Source organism: Vulpes vulpes, chromosome 13 (assembly GCF_048418805.1).
Source record: "Vulpes vulpes isolate BD-2025 chromosome 13, VulVul3, whole genome shotgun sequence".
Classification (NCBI taxonomy): Eukaryota; Metazoa; Chordata; class Mammalia; order Carnivora; family Canidae; genus Vulpes; species Vulpes vulpes.
Window position 1 is genome coordinate 2,196,120 of NC_132792.1, and position 12,643 is coordinate 2,208,762.

Here is a 12,643-nt window from a genome sequence, read left to right on the forward strand (position 1 = left end):
CACTGGTCCTCAGCATGTCCAGGCTGGGTTCACAGGGCTCCTCCTTATTACATTGGGGTGGTGGGGGTGGGGGGCTGGGTGGATTCAGACACAGCAGTGAGTTGTTAGTGTGTTTGCATGCGTATGTTTATGAAAGTGTAATATATTACCTCATTGTAGAAAATTGGAAGATAAAAACAGTTTGAAATTACCGGTGACCCCACTAGTCAGAGAGGACCGACCTTAGCTTACAGGTATGCTTTCTTCTTTCTTTTCCACGTGAACATTTTTATGCAGTGGTATCCTAGCGTACATTCAGTCTGGTAATCGGCTTTTTTCCTTCACTTTTCCCCCATCTGTTCTAAGTCTAAATCTGAAACATCTTGGAATGCATTTGTCCGTTCTACAGTGAATGCTTCCTGAGTGCCCCCCACGTGCCCAGTACTGTTCCTCATTGAGTGGGAAGGATATTGGTGGCAGCTCGCACTGCTGCGCACTTACTGAGTGCCAAGCACAGGGCTGGAGACTCCATAAGACTTCTCTGCTCTGCACACAGCTCCGCAGAGGGGAGCGAGGCTGGTCCACCAGGAATAACTAACACGGGGTGGGGGCTGCACCTAAGCCAGACCTTTTCTGATTGATTTGCTTTTGTTAGCTCACTTCTCCATGCAACCCATTTTATGAATGAGAACACTGAGGCACGTGGAAGTTTGTTGACTTATCTAAGGATGCTCAGCTAGAGCCATGAGTTGAACCAGGCAGTTATCTTCTAAACAGGGCATTCTTTTTTTTTTTTTTTTTTTTAATATTTTTTTAATTGGAGTTCAATTTGCCAACATATAGTATAACACCCAGTGCTCATCCCATCAAGTGCCCCCCTCAGTGCCCATCACCCATCACCCCATCCCCCTGTCCAATTCCCCTTCCACTACCTCTGTTCGTTTCCCAGAGTTCCGAGTCTCTCCTGGTTTGTCTCCCTCTCTGATTTTTCCCACTCATTTTCTCTCCTTGCCCCTATAATCTCTTTCACTATTTTTATATTCCCCATATGAGTGAAACCATATGATGATTGTCCTTCTCTGATTGACTTATTTCACTCCGCATAATACCCTAAGTTCCATCCACGTTGAAGCAAATGGTGGGTATTTGTCGTTTCTAATGGCTGAGGAATATTCCATTGTATACAGAGACCACATCTTCTTTATCCATCATCTTTTGATGGACACCGAGGCTCCTTCCACAGTTTGGCTATTGTGGACATTGCTGCTGTGAACATTGGGGTGCAGGTGTCCCGGTGTTTCACTGCATCTGTACCTTTGGGGAAAATCCCCAACAGTGCAATGGCTGGGTCGTAGGGCAGGTCTATTTTTAACTCTTTGAGGAACCTCCACAGGGTTTTCCAGAGTGGCTGCACCAGTTCACATTCCCACCAACAGTGCAGGAGGGTTCCCCTTTCTCCACATCCTCTCCAACATTTGTTGTTTCCTGTCTTGCTAATTTTGCCCATTCTCCCTGGTGTGAAGTGGGATCTCATTGTGGTTTTGATTTGTGTTTCTAAACGGGACATTCCTAACCAGCATGGTGCCCTGCCTCTCCAGGAAGTGGTGAGCTTCAAAGGTGAGATCTGGTCCCTGTCTTCCAGTTGTTGATTGACTGGTGGAAGAGTGAGGCGCTTGACACAGGTGGTGATGTTCTAACAGAGGTGGGCGCTTCAGTGCTGTCGGGGCCCCTTACTCTGGTTCAGCAGGAATGTACCCCAGAGCCGTCACCTGGTTCCTGCCTGTGCGAGGGAAACCTGTTTCTGAAACATAGGCCTGCTGGAATCTTTTGAAGGGAGGCCTCTGCAGAGGGCCTCAGTGTCCCAGCTGGTACTGGCACTTTGTACTGAGGTTGGCCGGTCCTGCTAGAGAGGATGGCTAGGCCATTTACAGAAGTTAGCATGCACTTCAGTCCCCCTGGGCCTTTGCGACCTGGCCTTCCAGCAGGGAGGGCCCAAATGATGCTCTGTCCTGGCATTTCATATCCCCTTCCATTCCAAAATAATTTACTGGATTGGAAAATAGAGATAATACAGTAATCGGGTTAACACATATTTATAGAATGTGAGTTACTGGGTCATTGAGAGGATTTTGGTCCTTTCATGGGTTTGGGAGCAAAGGCACTAACTACCATTCTGGAATTGAGCTTTGGCACACCCAGAGGCACAGCCAGTGGGCAGTGTGACTTCCAGGGCTGCCCTTGAGGCCAGGAGTCAGGTCACCTTGTAAAGCTGAATCAGTGTTTTCTAGAGGAGGCTGCTGCCCATGCTCATAGGTAGAAGAAAACTCAGCAAACATGTAGAGTCTGTGCAGATGACTGCAGGAAGGTGAAGGCAGGGCCGGTGTGGGCATCATGCACATGCAGCGGCCGTGCCAGCATGTACAGGCCAGGCCCAGGGACAACTGCATTTAAAAAATTTTTTTCTTTTTTTAAAAAAAATTAATTAATTAATTATGAGAGAGAGCACGTGCATAAGAGTGTATGCACACTCAGAGGGGGAGGGGCAGAGGGAGAGGGACAGGCGACAGGCAGGCTCCGCATCTGAGGCAGGTCTGGATCCCACAACCCTGAGATCATCATGACCTGAGCTGAAATCAAGAATCAGGCGCTTAACTGACTGAGCCCCACATGTGCCCCTCCCACTCCGTCTTTTTAACCTGCCTGACTTCTCCCCACCTTCCCAGCCGTCTCTGAGCAGGATTCTCTCTGGGGTGTTGCATCTGTGGCTGCCGGCGCATCCACGACTGTCCCTGCCTATCGTGACCCTGCCCCGTGTGGTCATGAGTCTTTTGCCCCAGGAACCAGCACGACTTGTGATTGCCATCCTTTTCCCAACTGCCTGTCTTTCCTGAGGTCATTCTGAATTAATGAGGCAACTGCATTTACAGAGCCTCTGAATGCTTTGTGAGCGAGTGGGATTGGCGCTGCTGCCGTGCCCCTGGCACTTATTGGGCACCCATCGTAAGCCAAGTCTTGTGCTTCCTAGCTGAATGACCTTCATTGAGTATGTTTACCTTCTTGGTTTCCTGTGGGGATGATGGCCACTACTTGGCTGGCTTCAGGGGTGGTGGGGGTGGGGGTGGTCGGAGCAAGATAACCCGTGTGTGGAAAGAGTCTAGTATATTTGAGGTCTGCAGTGAGGACCTGCGTCAACAGATGGACGTGACATGGCTTCTGAGCACCTTGTGTGGACACTACCCCATCTGCTCCTGCTTGTTAGCATGCCTCTCCGAGGCTACCGAGAAGAAGTGTGGACTGGTAGGTGTGCCTTGCTTGGCTGGAGTGTGGCCAGCTCTGGAGGGCCCAAGTGCACCATGTGGATTGTGTTCGCAACATGGGCTTTGGTCAGGCAAGCATTCCGTCTCCCATTGAATTCTTATGTGGGTGACTTCTGGGTCCTGAGAGTAGGACTTTATACTTGATTGTGCCTCGAGCAACCTCCCTGTGGGAAGTGAATGAGTAGAATGGCCCTGGGACCGTGGGGTGCTCTGATTTTTGACCAGGGACAAGTGACTTAATCTTTTAAAGCCTTGTTGCCTTATTCTGACAGGACATTTAGCCCTGAGAATTGGTTCATAGAGAGGTAAGGTAACCCAGGGGTGGGAGCAGCAACAAGTTGCTCCCACCTCGGGGCCTGAAGGGCCTGTAGGAGGAGGGGTAGTAGCAGAGCCAGGGAACTGGGCCCTGAGCTGAGAACCACAGCAGGGCCTTCTCGGTGGAAGGAGGGGCCTGTTTTAATGATCTCCTATCACCTGGTTGGTGAGCAGAGGGTCTCGCCTTCACGTTAAGCAGATGGCCAAATGCATGATCCTTGGCCCCTGACAGTGATAATAGCGGTTTACTTGCCACACATACAGCCCCAGGGAGGAGGTCACTGTGTGCACACAGGGCCACGTGGAGGTCACACTTAGGAACAGAGTGAAGCCAGGGGCTGCGGGAGGCAGGTTCTGTAGTCCCAAGGGGGTGGGTGCCCCTGGCTCTGGTGGGGATGTCGTTGGCTTGTTTGAAGAGGTCCATGGGCTGGCAGGGAGCTGAAACCCGCCATTCAGGGGTAAGCAGGGACTGCTCCTGGGAAAAGCCCTGGGGTTGGGGGCATTCATGGATGCAGGCTGGGGGCCGGCCTTGTGTGGAGGCCAGTGCAGGCCCTCCTGGCTCCACCACAGGCCAAGACAGCACCTGATATTGGGGCTTGTTTTTAGGCCTACAGCCATGAAGGTGACCCAGCTGCTTCCAAATGGCACAAGTGGGGCCTCCCCACCCTGCCTCCTTCCTGTCTGCCTCCCCCTGCTCCCAGTGCATTAGCGCCTTTAGTTTTTCCAGTGCTTCACAGACACTGCTTTGCTTCATCTATAAAGCAGCCCTGTGATGTGGGAGTTGTCACCCCATTTCCACACAGAGATACCTTGGCGTAAAGGACCATTACCCTCCATCTGCTCCACTTAGTCAGAGAGGAAAAGGCATCAGACCCAAGGCCGTCCGACTCTGACGCGCAGGATATTTCAAAGGCGGAGGTGGATTTGCGGGAGGGTGTGGAGGCCCCCTCCGCAGGCACTGTTCCAGGCTCGGCACCCAGTCCCGTTTCTGATTTTGAGTTCTTGTTTCCTGAGGAGGGTCTCTCCTACTGACTGTGCTGCTCCCACTCAGCATGGATCTGCTTCTCCTTAAGGTGATATAACCTAGATGGTCCTTGCGGTGGGGAAATTCAGTTTAGCTCCAATTCCATTTATAAGAGCAAAGAGTGCATTGATTCTGTCGGTGAGAGGAAGCCTCGCAGAAGGAGCAAGGATGAGCTGGCCCCGAGCTTGGTGCTCTGCCCTTGTGCCTCGCTCATGGGGACGGGTGACTGCATTGCAGCACCCATGAGTCTGGAATTTTCTTGGTACTTGGATCAATCACATTTTAAATGGTTTGCTTCTTCTTTTGCTTTTGAGGCTGCATCAGAATTTTCAGGGGGGCTCGGTAAGTCACATACTGCCTCAGTTCCGCCCTCCTGATCACAACTGTCATTGTCGTTGTAGAAAAACTGTATGGTGACTTCTTGAGTTGGAACCTGGAAGAAACCCTTGCCCAGTTTCCTCTGCAACCAGGGAAGGTGGCCACTTTCGTGGTCAACATCAAGGTGAAGCTGGATTTCTCATGCCAGGAGAATCTCCTCCAAGACCTCAGTGACGGTAAGCCCCTGTGACCCCCTCTCACTCTCTGGTCTTAACTAGCAGGTTGCAGTTCCTCTGTGCCTGCTGCTCGCTTGTCGTAACTTACTTGCCGTTCGTATTGGCTCAAGCTGCTTGAGACGTCTCCTGGGCACTTAGTTTGCCTACAGAGTTCCTGTACAGATCTGAAAATAAAGAAGTACTTTCTAGTTAAATCATTTCTTAATTCACAGTCTTTACTATTTTATGCTCATTTGCCAGGAGGTCATCCTGAATGGGTGGAATTACTGCATTTTTTTCAAGTATCACTGCTGTGATCTAATTAGCTGTGATGATAAAATTCTCCTTCAGAGTTTGGTGGTTTCTCTAAGGAGGTGGCGCCTGGAGAAAAATGGGCATTTATACTTGTAGCGTTAGGGCCAGCTAATTAGGAGTAAGATTTACTAGGTTAATTGTGTCAGACTACGAATGGATGTGTGCATTCATACTTCCATTTGGAGGCATCGTGGGGTGTATTAGTTAGCTCAGGCTGCCATAACAAGATGCCACAGTGTGTCCACACGTCAGAAACTGAATTCCTGCGGTTCCGAAGGCTGGAGGTCTGGGATCAGGGTGCTCACATGTGTCCCCTCCAGTTCTTATGAGGACAGCAGTCCTGTCAGATTAGGGCTCCACCCTTATGACCTCACTTAACCTTTATGGCCTTCTCACCTTTGGAGACAGGAGGCCCTGTCTCCAAATACAATCACATCTGGGGTTAGGGTTTCAACACAGGAATTTTGGGGGCCACAACCATTCAGTGGTTTGAGACAGCAGATTTTGTCAGTAGAACTTGCTGTGTAACTTCGGGTGAGCAACTTTGGCTTCTCTTAGTTTGCTAGTTTATGAAATGATCATCGCCATCTTTAGGGTTGTTGGGAGGATTTGTACTCTACTCCACCTGCAGCATGGTGAGGGTTCAACGAATGTCAGTTAGGTTCTATCTCCCCATCACTCATCTGTACCATTACATGGCATTTAGCTGTCTCTTCTTACAAAATAAGCACTGGACTAGCCTCTTGGACAACAGAATGAGTAACAAGGAATGGTCTGTCTCCTGGAGGACAATGATGATGGCAGCTAATATTTAAGAGGTTTACATAAATCAACTCACTGAATCCTTGCAGCAACCCTATGAAATAGGTGCTCTTAATGTCTCCATTTTACAAATGAGGGCATTAAGGCCCAGGAAGGTTGAGTAATTTTCCAGAGGGCACACAGCTAGAAAGTGGCAGAACTGGGTCACGAATCCAGGCAGCCTGGCTCCGGAATCCGTCCTTGTAACCCTGCTGTGGCTCAGAGGGTCAGCCGGAAAAATAAATACGGGATTAGAGTGCCCTGAGACTCAGGGACCCGATGAGATGCAGCTCCCTTTATCTGGCAGGGTCCTGTAGGGGCTCCCGAGTTGATGTGGGGCTTGGGCCTGAACCAGGAAGTTTCCTCAGTGAGGAAGCCTGGGTCCCCTGGGCCTTGTAAGGAATCAGCTGGTACACAGGCCCAGAGGCCTGTCAGTTATGAAGTGGGTTTTACCTCCAGGGACTAGATGTCTGTCTGTCTGTCTGTCTCTGGGACTCTGTTCCTAGCCAGTCTCAGTTGCGCCTGGGTGTTTAGGAAGGCTGCTGTTCCATTGAACTCAGGAAACAAAGGTTAGTTACTGTTTCATGTTCCCGTGACGGGGAACTCTCTTCCTCCGTCTCGTCCCTCTGAGGAATCTCTGGCCACATCGGCCACCTCGTCCCAGGAGCGTGCCTGGATGTCCTGCTTGATCCTTTGTCTTGGCACTGCTCTTACCCAAATTGCTTTCCCCCACCATCTGCAGACCCACCCCTGACGTTCAGATCACAGTTGAGGAGCCTCCCTTGTGGAGAGGCCACCCTGACCACGTCAGCTGGACCAGAGCCCCCTCCCTCATCATTCTTGTCATAGCACCTGCATTATTAACTGCACTTGTTCCCTGGAAGTATCGTGTTGGTTTTCCCTGTTCCTCTGTCTTCATCCTCTAGATGAGAGCCCATTTGTCCTATTCAGGCTGTATTCACACTATCTGGGCCACAACGGAGAAAGAGCTACGGTACGTTTGTGGTCTGGATGAGTGGGAGCACCTCTCCCCTGTCCTTCTCTTAGTGTGGGGGATCCACACCTCACTGTCATTGCCTCTCAGGGCTCCACCTTGTGGCACTGTCACCCTGGGCGTTAGGGCTTCAACATCAACTTGGAGGGGGGACCTAAACATTCAGTCCAAACACTGTTCATGAAATTTACACTCCTGTGCTCTCTGCTGTTGAGCCATAACGAGCTTCCTCATATAATATTAATATTTGATTAACATTTTTTTGTATATTATTAACAAAGGTAGAAAAGCAAATTTACTGTTGGACACATCAGAAACTGTGAAAATGTCAAGTGGATTTAACATTGTATCAGGACTTAAAGAATATCAGATAAGATGGATTTTTTTTTTTCTGTTTGTAAACTGCTTGATATCACCAGACTACATTTTTCTGCAAGTAGACAGGGGGTTACAGAAAGAGGTTCTGACTTTTCTTTTTCCTAGGAAGGGAGTTTGGCAAAATAAATGGTGCCTGACACCTGTCCAGGGAGTGCTTGATTAGATATTGTCCCAGGGGCTTGTCAGGGCAGGGAGACTTCCAGCCGAGCTATCTGGCTGTGAGAGTGAAGGACAGGACACTGACCTGGCCACCTGCCAAAGGTGGCGCGCCCTCCCCGAGAGACACCACAGGAGGCCTCCAGGGGAAACAGTACCTGTCTTCGTTTTGGTGGCTGTGAGTTTATGTGCTCAGGCAAGACAGGGTTTGTTATATTACGGTGTTTCTGCCTTTTGTTACAGAGCTCTGGAGCATTGCCTCTGCCTTTCCAAGCTGAAAGTAAAATTGTAGTCTGAGATTTGTATTCTGGGAATATCTTCTCCTCTCCTTTAAAATAAAGCCAGATCAAAGGGAGCTAGGATTATGATCAGTGAGTGCTTTTGTAAATGGAAGGCTGGCCTGATTTCCCATCAGTTAGCCACAGCACACGTGTGAAATAGGACATGATTATTACTAACTGGATGCCCCCTTTACTGATGATTTGTGAATAGAAGCTCTGGCTGGTACTTTCCGCAGCAAACTGAGAATCTTAATGTCCGCAACCAGGGAGAGTTTTATAGAGTTTTATATGGGCACCAAGGCCCACGAAGGACCTTACGGGGTCGGGTAAGCGGGTGAGCGTCGTATGTGTAGTTTTGGCCAAAGATTCAATAACTTAAGAAACAAAACAAACAAAAAAGAGAAAAGACAAAAGACTCCCCCAGACTCTCAAACACAGAGAGCACCCTGGCGGTTGCCAGAGCAGAGGGGGGTGGTGCCTGGGGGGCTGGGTGAAGTGGGCAAGGGGATTGGGAGTGCACTGACCCCGGTGGCCAGGGGCGTGTCAAGTCATTGTGTCGCACGCTTCAAGCTGATACCATACTGTGTGCCAGGGACTACTGTGGCCTCTGGGAACTGGGAGGTGACCCTTGTGTGGCTCTCAGTCCAACACTTTCAGAAACCGTCAGCCGAGGAGCACCTATGGGCCCAATTTGCTTTTCCAGTGTGGACTCAGATTAACTATGTGTACTGAAATTAGATGCCATTTTAAGAATTTAGAGCAATAAATATAGCTATCATGCAAACCAGGACACTGGAGTTGTGTGGGCTGTAGGTATATAGAGGAGAGTTAATATTTATCGAGCGATATCAGGTGCTGCCTGTAAGCCTGGACTAGCTCCTTGATTTAGACTCTGGGAAGTAGATGATTTTATAAAACGATTCCCATTTTGTCACAACAGGTGGGAGGATGGTTGTTGATGAAAGGAGATTGAAGAGAAATCCAACAATAAAATGCTATGTGCAATCCTAATCCTGTCCTGGATTTAATAAAAAGACTCGAAGGATATTTTTGGGACCTCAGTGTTCTGGATGGGGGCATGGGAGCAACGGCCTTCCTTGGCAGCCACCCCACACAGCGCGGGAGGTGAGGGGCGGGCTCACATGCTCTCCGTGTCCCTGGGCTGAGGACCCAGCTGCTCTCGGCGTTGAGCTGTGTCGCAGAGTGAGAGGGGTAACACCGCCCTCCTCAGTGTGATCTGTTGTGGATTTTATTGCTTCTGGTGTGTCAGCTCTTCTCCACTGGACTCCTGGACTTCCACAGAGGCTCTCTCATTTGTGGGTGATTGTCTAAATCAGCGTGCTTTTGGGGGAAGACCGTAGAAAACTCTTACTCCTCCATCATAATGATGCCACTGTCTGCAAAAGTGGTTTTAAACTGCTTTTAGTAATTCTTTAAGAGATAATAATGGTATTGGTATTTGGACTGTATTGATGTGGAATAAAGTGAGTGATTAATTTTGTGGCCCTCTGATTCTAGCATCTGGTCTTGAACTAGGATTCTTGTATAGAAGAAAAGAGGTAACAGATGTAAGAGAATAGAAATTAAGTAAAAACATTGAATAAAACTTGAATAAAAATAACAGCATGAAATTATGAGGTATTGGGGCACCTGGGTGGCTCAATCAGTTGAGTAGCCAAATCTTGATTTTTGGCTCAGGATCCTGGGGTCAAGCCCTGTGTTGGGCTCTGTGCTCAGCAGAGAGCCTGCTGGATGTTCTCTCCCTCTGCCCCTCCCTCTACTTGCATGACCTCTTTCTCTGTCTTAAAAAAAAAAAAATGAAAAAATGAAATTATGGGGCACCTGGGTTTCAGTTAAGTATCTGCCTTTGGCTCAGGTGATGATCTCAGGGCTGTGGATTGGGAGCCCCATGTCAGGCTCCCTGCTCAGCGGGAAGTCTGCTTCTCCCTGTTTCCCCACTCCTCTCCTTGCTCCGGCTTGTTCTTTCAAATAAATAAGTAACATCTTTTTAAAAAGTGAAATTATAAGGTATTTTAAAATAAATCTGCTTGCCCTGTATACTGCCAAGGCCTGGAAACTGACCAGCCTCAGAGCAAGGAGCTTTCTGAATCTCCACATCATGGTCTGGAAGCACTCTTCCCGACTCAGAGAAGCCAGGGCTCCTTGGAGAAGTGGCCTGTTCCTGGTCTGGAGCAGGAAGTGTAGTAAGACGATCTTGAAACGTGGCATGAGACCTATAGCAAGGACACTGTCAGTGTGAACTGACGTTGTGTCAGGAGGACCCGACCCAAAGGCGCTGCCGCCGACAGTTTGAGGATCACTAAGGGTGACAGCTGTTTTAATTCTGCATTCTTCGTGCTGCTAGAAAGAATCTTCCACCTTTGCAAATGACTGGGAACCAGTTCATTATTTTGAACGTGATAAGTAATGAGTATTCATTCTGCTTTTCTATGCACGTGGACCAGTGGATGACCCAATAGTTGATGACAGGAGTTTCTCTTTACCCACGTGCTCCAGCTAACAGTAGAAGAGGGATGATAGAATCAGAATACCATCATTTTGTGGTCCCTGATAGATGAGTGGACCGGGCCATGAGCATCCACGTAACAGAGTAAGAGACAACCACTGTGTTCCTCCCGGGGGGAGAACACATGCCTCCCGAACATCACAGCCGAGACAGCTCGGTGCTCCAGATCCAGCTACCGATTTGCGGGGACTTGGACGGCAGAACTTGTTAACCAGCGCCAGTCCAGACTGGGGCTCTACAGCGCAACGACCCGCTTTCCTCAAGGGTAAAAGTGTGAGGGGAAAGGGGCATGGCGTCGGGGACAGCATGCACAGCATGGTGAGTGTCCGTGCGCTCAAGGACACACTTAAAAATGATGAAAATGGTCAATTGGACATGATGTGTATTTCATCCCCACCCCCAAAGGGATCAGAGGGCTTCCTGTAGTTAAACTTAGCCAACTTAAAACAGTGCATTTAAACACCATATTTGAAAATACCTTGTGCAACTAAGCCCAAGTGTGCACGGCTACATGCTCGGGGAGTAAGGCATTTAAAAGCTCGGAAATGACCGTGAGATTGGGGCCAGGCTAGCTTCAGGGGAGGGAGGACGTCAAGATGGGGATGGGGCCAACGGAGGGCTACCGGGGGCTTGGCGCAGCCCCATTGCCCTAGCAGTGCGCAGCTCCGCTAGATCTTCATTAAGCGTGTACTGCACTGTGTGCAGCTTATGCAGCTTGATCACTATTGTATTTTTCAGTAAAACGTTTTTAGAAGAACAAAAACATTACAAATGTTTTCATCATAGTGCTTTTGCATGATAGCTTTTTCATTGGATTGGATGGAAACATTTTTTTTGTCCATGAGGTTTTATCTACAAAGGCATTATCTTGGAGATCAAGTCGGGCCACTGCACATACCCTTTCCTGGGGGGATGTTGGAGCATAAGGAACATTCCGCGATACTGACCACTTAGTGTTTTGATTTCACTGGGGTTGATGCTTTGGATGGAAACTGTCTTCCGCGGCTGCTGCTTCTGGACCTCGAACAAAAGCATCCCCTGCTTTTCATTACCTTTTTAATAATTTAATTTGGTTTTCTCTTTCTGTATATATTTTTTGGCTCTCAGTTTTTTAAGAGAGATGCGAGCTTTCTCTGCTGACCATTTCTGTTGGACATGTTAACTGAACGTGGCATTTCCATTTGACTGTGGGCCACGGTGATGCTTAGCAGCACACACCAGGCAAGACTAGATGGCAAGGAGGCTTGGGGAAACCTGGACGGGAAACCTGAGTCCCAGAAGGTGAAACGACTTGTTCACAGCCCTATGTAATGGTGCCAGGGTCTCTGCTCACCGCGGGGAGTTTGTTTATCCCATTCTCTGCTCCTTCCCTCCATTAGGGAACAAACAGGATGATATTTCCAGGCATGTGTTTGTGGTGGTTGTAGAGAACGCAATGTAGTTCTGTGGACAAATGGAGACTTGGAAATTTTTATAATGGGTGTGTGACACTAGTACGTGGGAGGCATCTTACCCATGGCTGGGTGGAGGGTGGGAGAGGGTGATGCAAGATCCTGTCCTTTATCCACTGCTTTTGCATTTTGAGAAGGAACCAGCGGACATTGCTGAACAGAATTCATTCAGTCTCCTGAACTTTGATGCTGTGGGTGCTTCTCTGCATCACGGAGCGCCCCCACCGCCACATTCATTCAGAGATTTCTGATGAGCGTGTGCCTTGTCGCCTGCTGCCTGCGGACCATCCTCCCCATCCTCCTCCCACCTCGTGCACCACTTTTCACAGAGGCCACTGGGTAGAGGCGGTCTCAGCTTCCTTCTCGTGTCTGGAGTAGGTTTGTACTTCCATCTGTTTAATCCGGGAGGAAGAGGTTTCTCCTCTAATCCAAGGAAATTCCTTGATGTGTGTTCAGGATCCTTTCTCTTTAGACCTTTAAACTGGACCACTGGTTTTTTTAAGTCACAGTGTGTGGACAACACGCACCAGAGGCCGCTTGATAACATGCAGAGTCCTTGGCCTGCCAGCCCT

The 12,643-nt window shown here is 49.1% G+C and overlaps 1 protein-coding gene across 7 annotated transcripts in view; it reads left to right on the plus strand.

Annotated features, from left to right (window-relative positions):
• TRAPPC9 (trafficking protein particle complex subunit 9) overlaps window positions 1-12,643 on the plus strand; it is a 541,182-nt gene that overhangs the window by 141,390 nt on the left and 387,149 nt on the right. For all 7 annotated transcript variants that reach the window (XM_072733818.1, XM_072733819.1, XM_025985035.2 and 4 more), the window contains one exon: window positions 5,037-5,189. In XM_072733818.1, coding sequence (XP_072589919.1) covers window positions 5,037-5,189 — 153 coding nt within the window. The remainder of the gene's footprint in view (window positions 1-5,036; window positions 5,190-12,643) is intronic.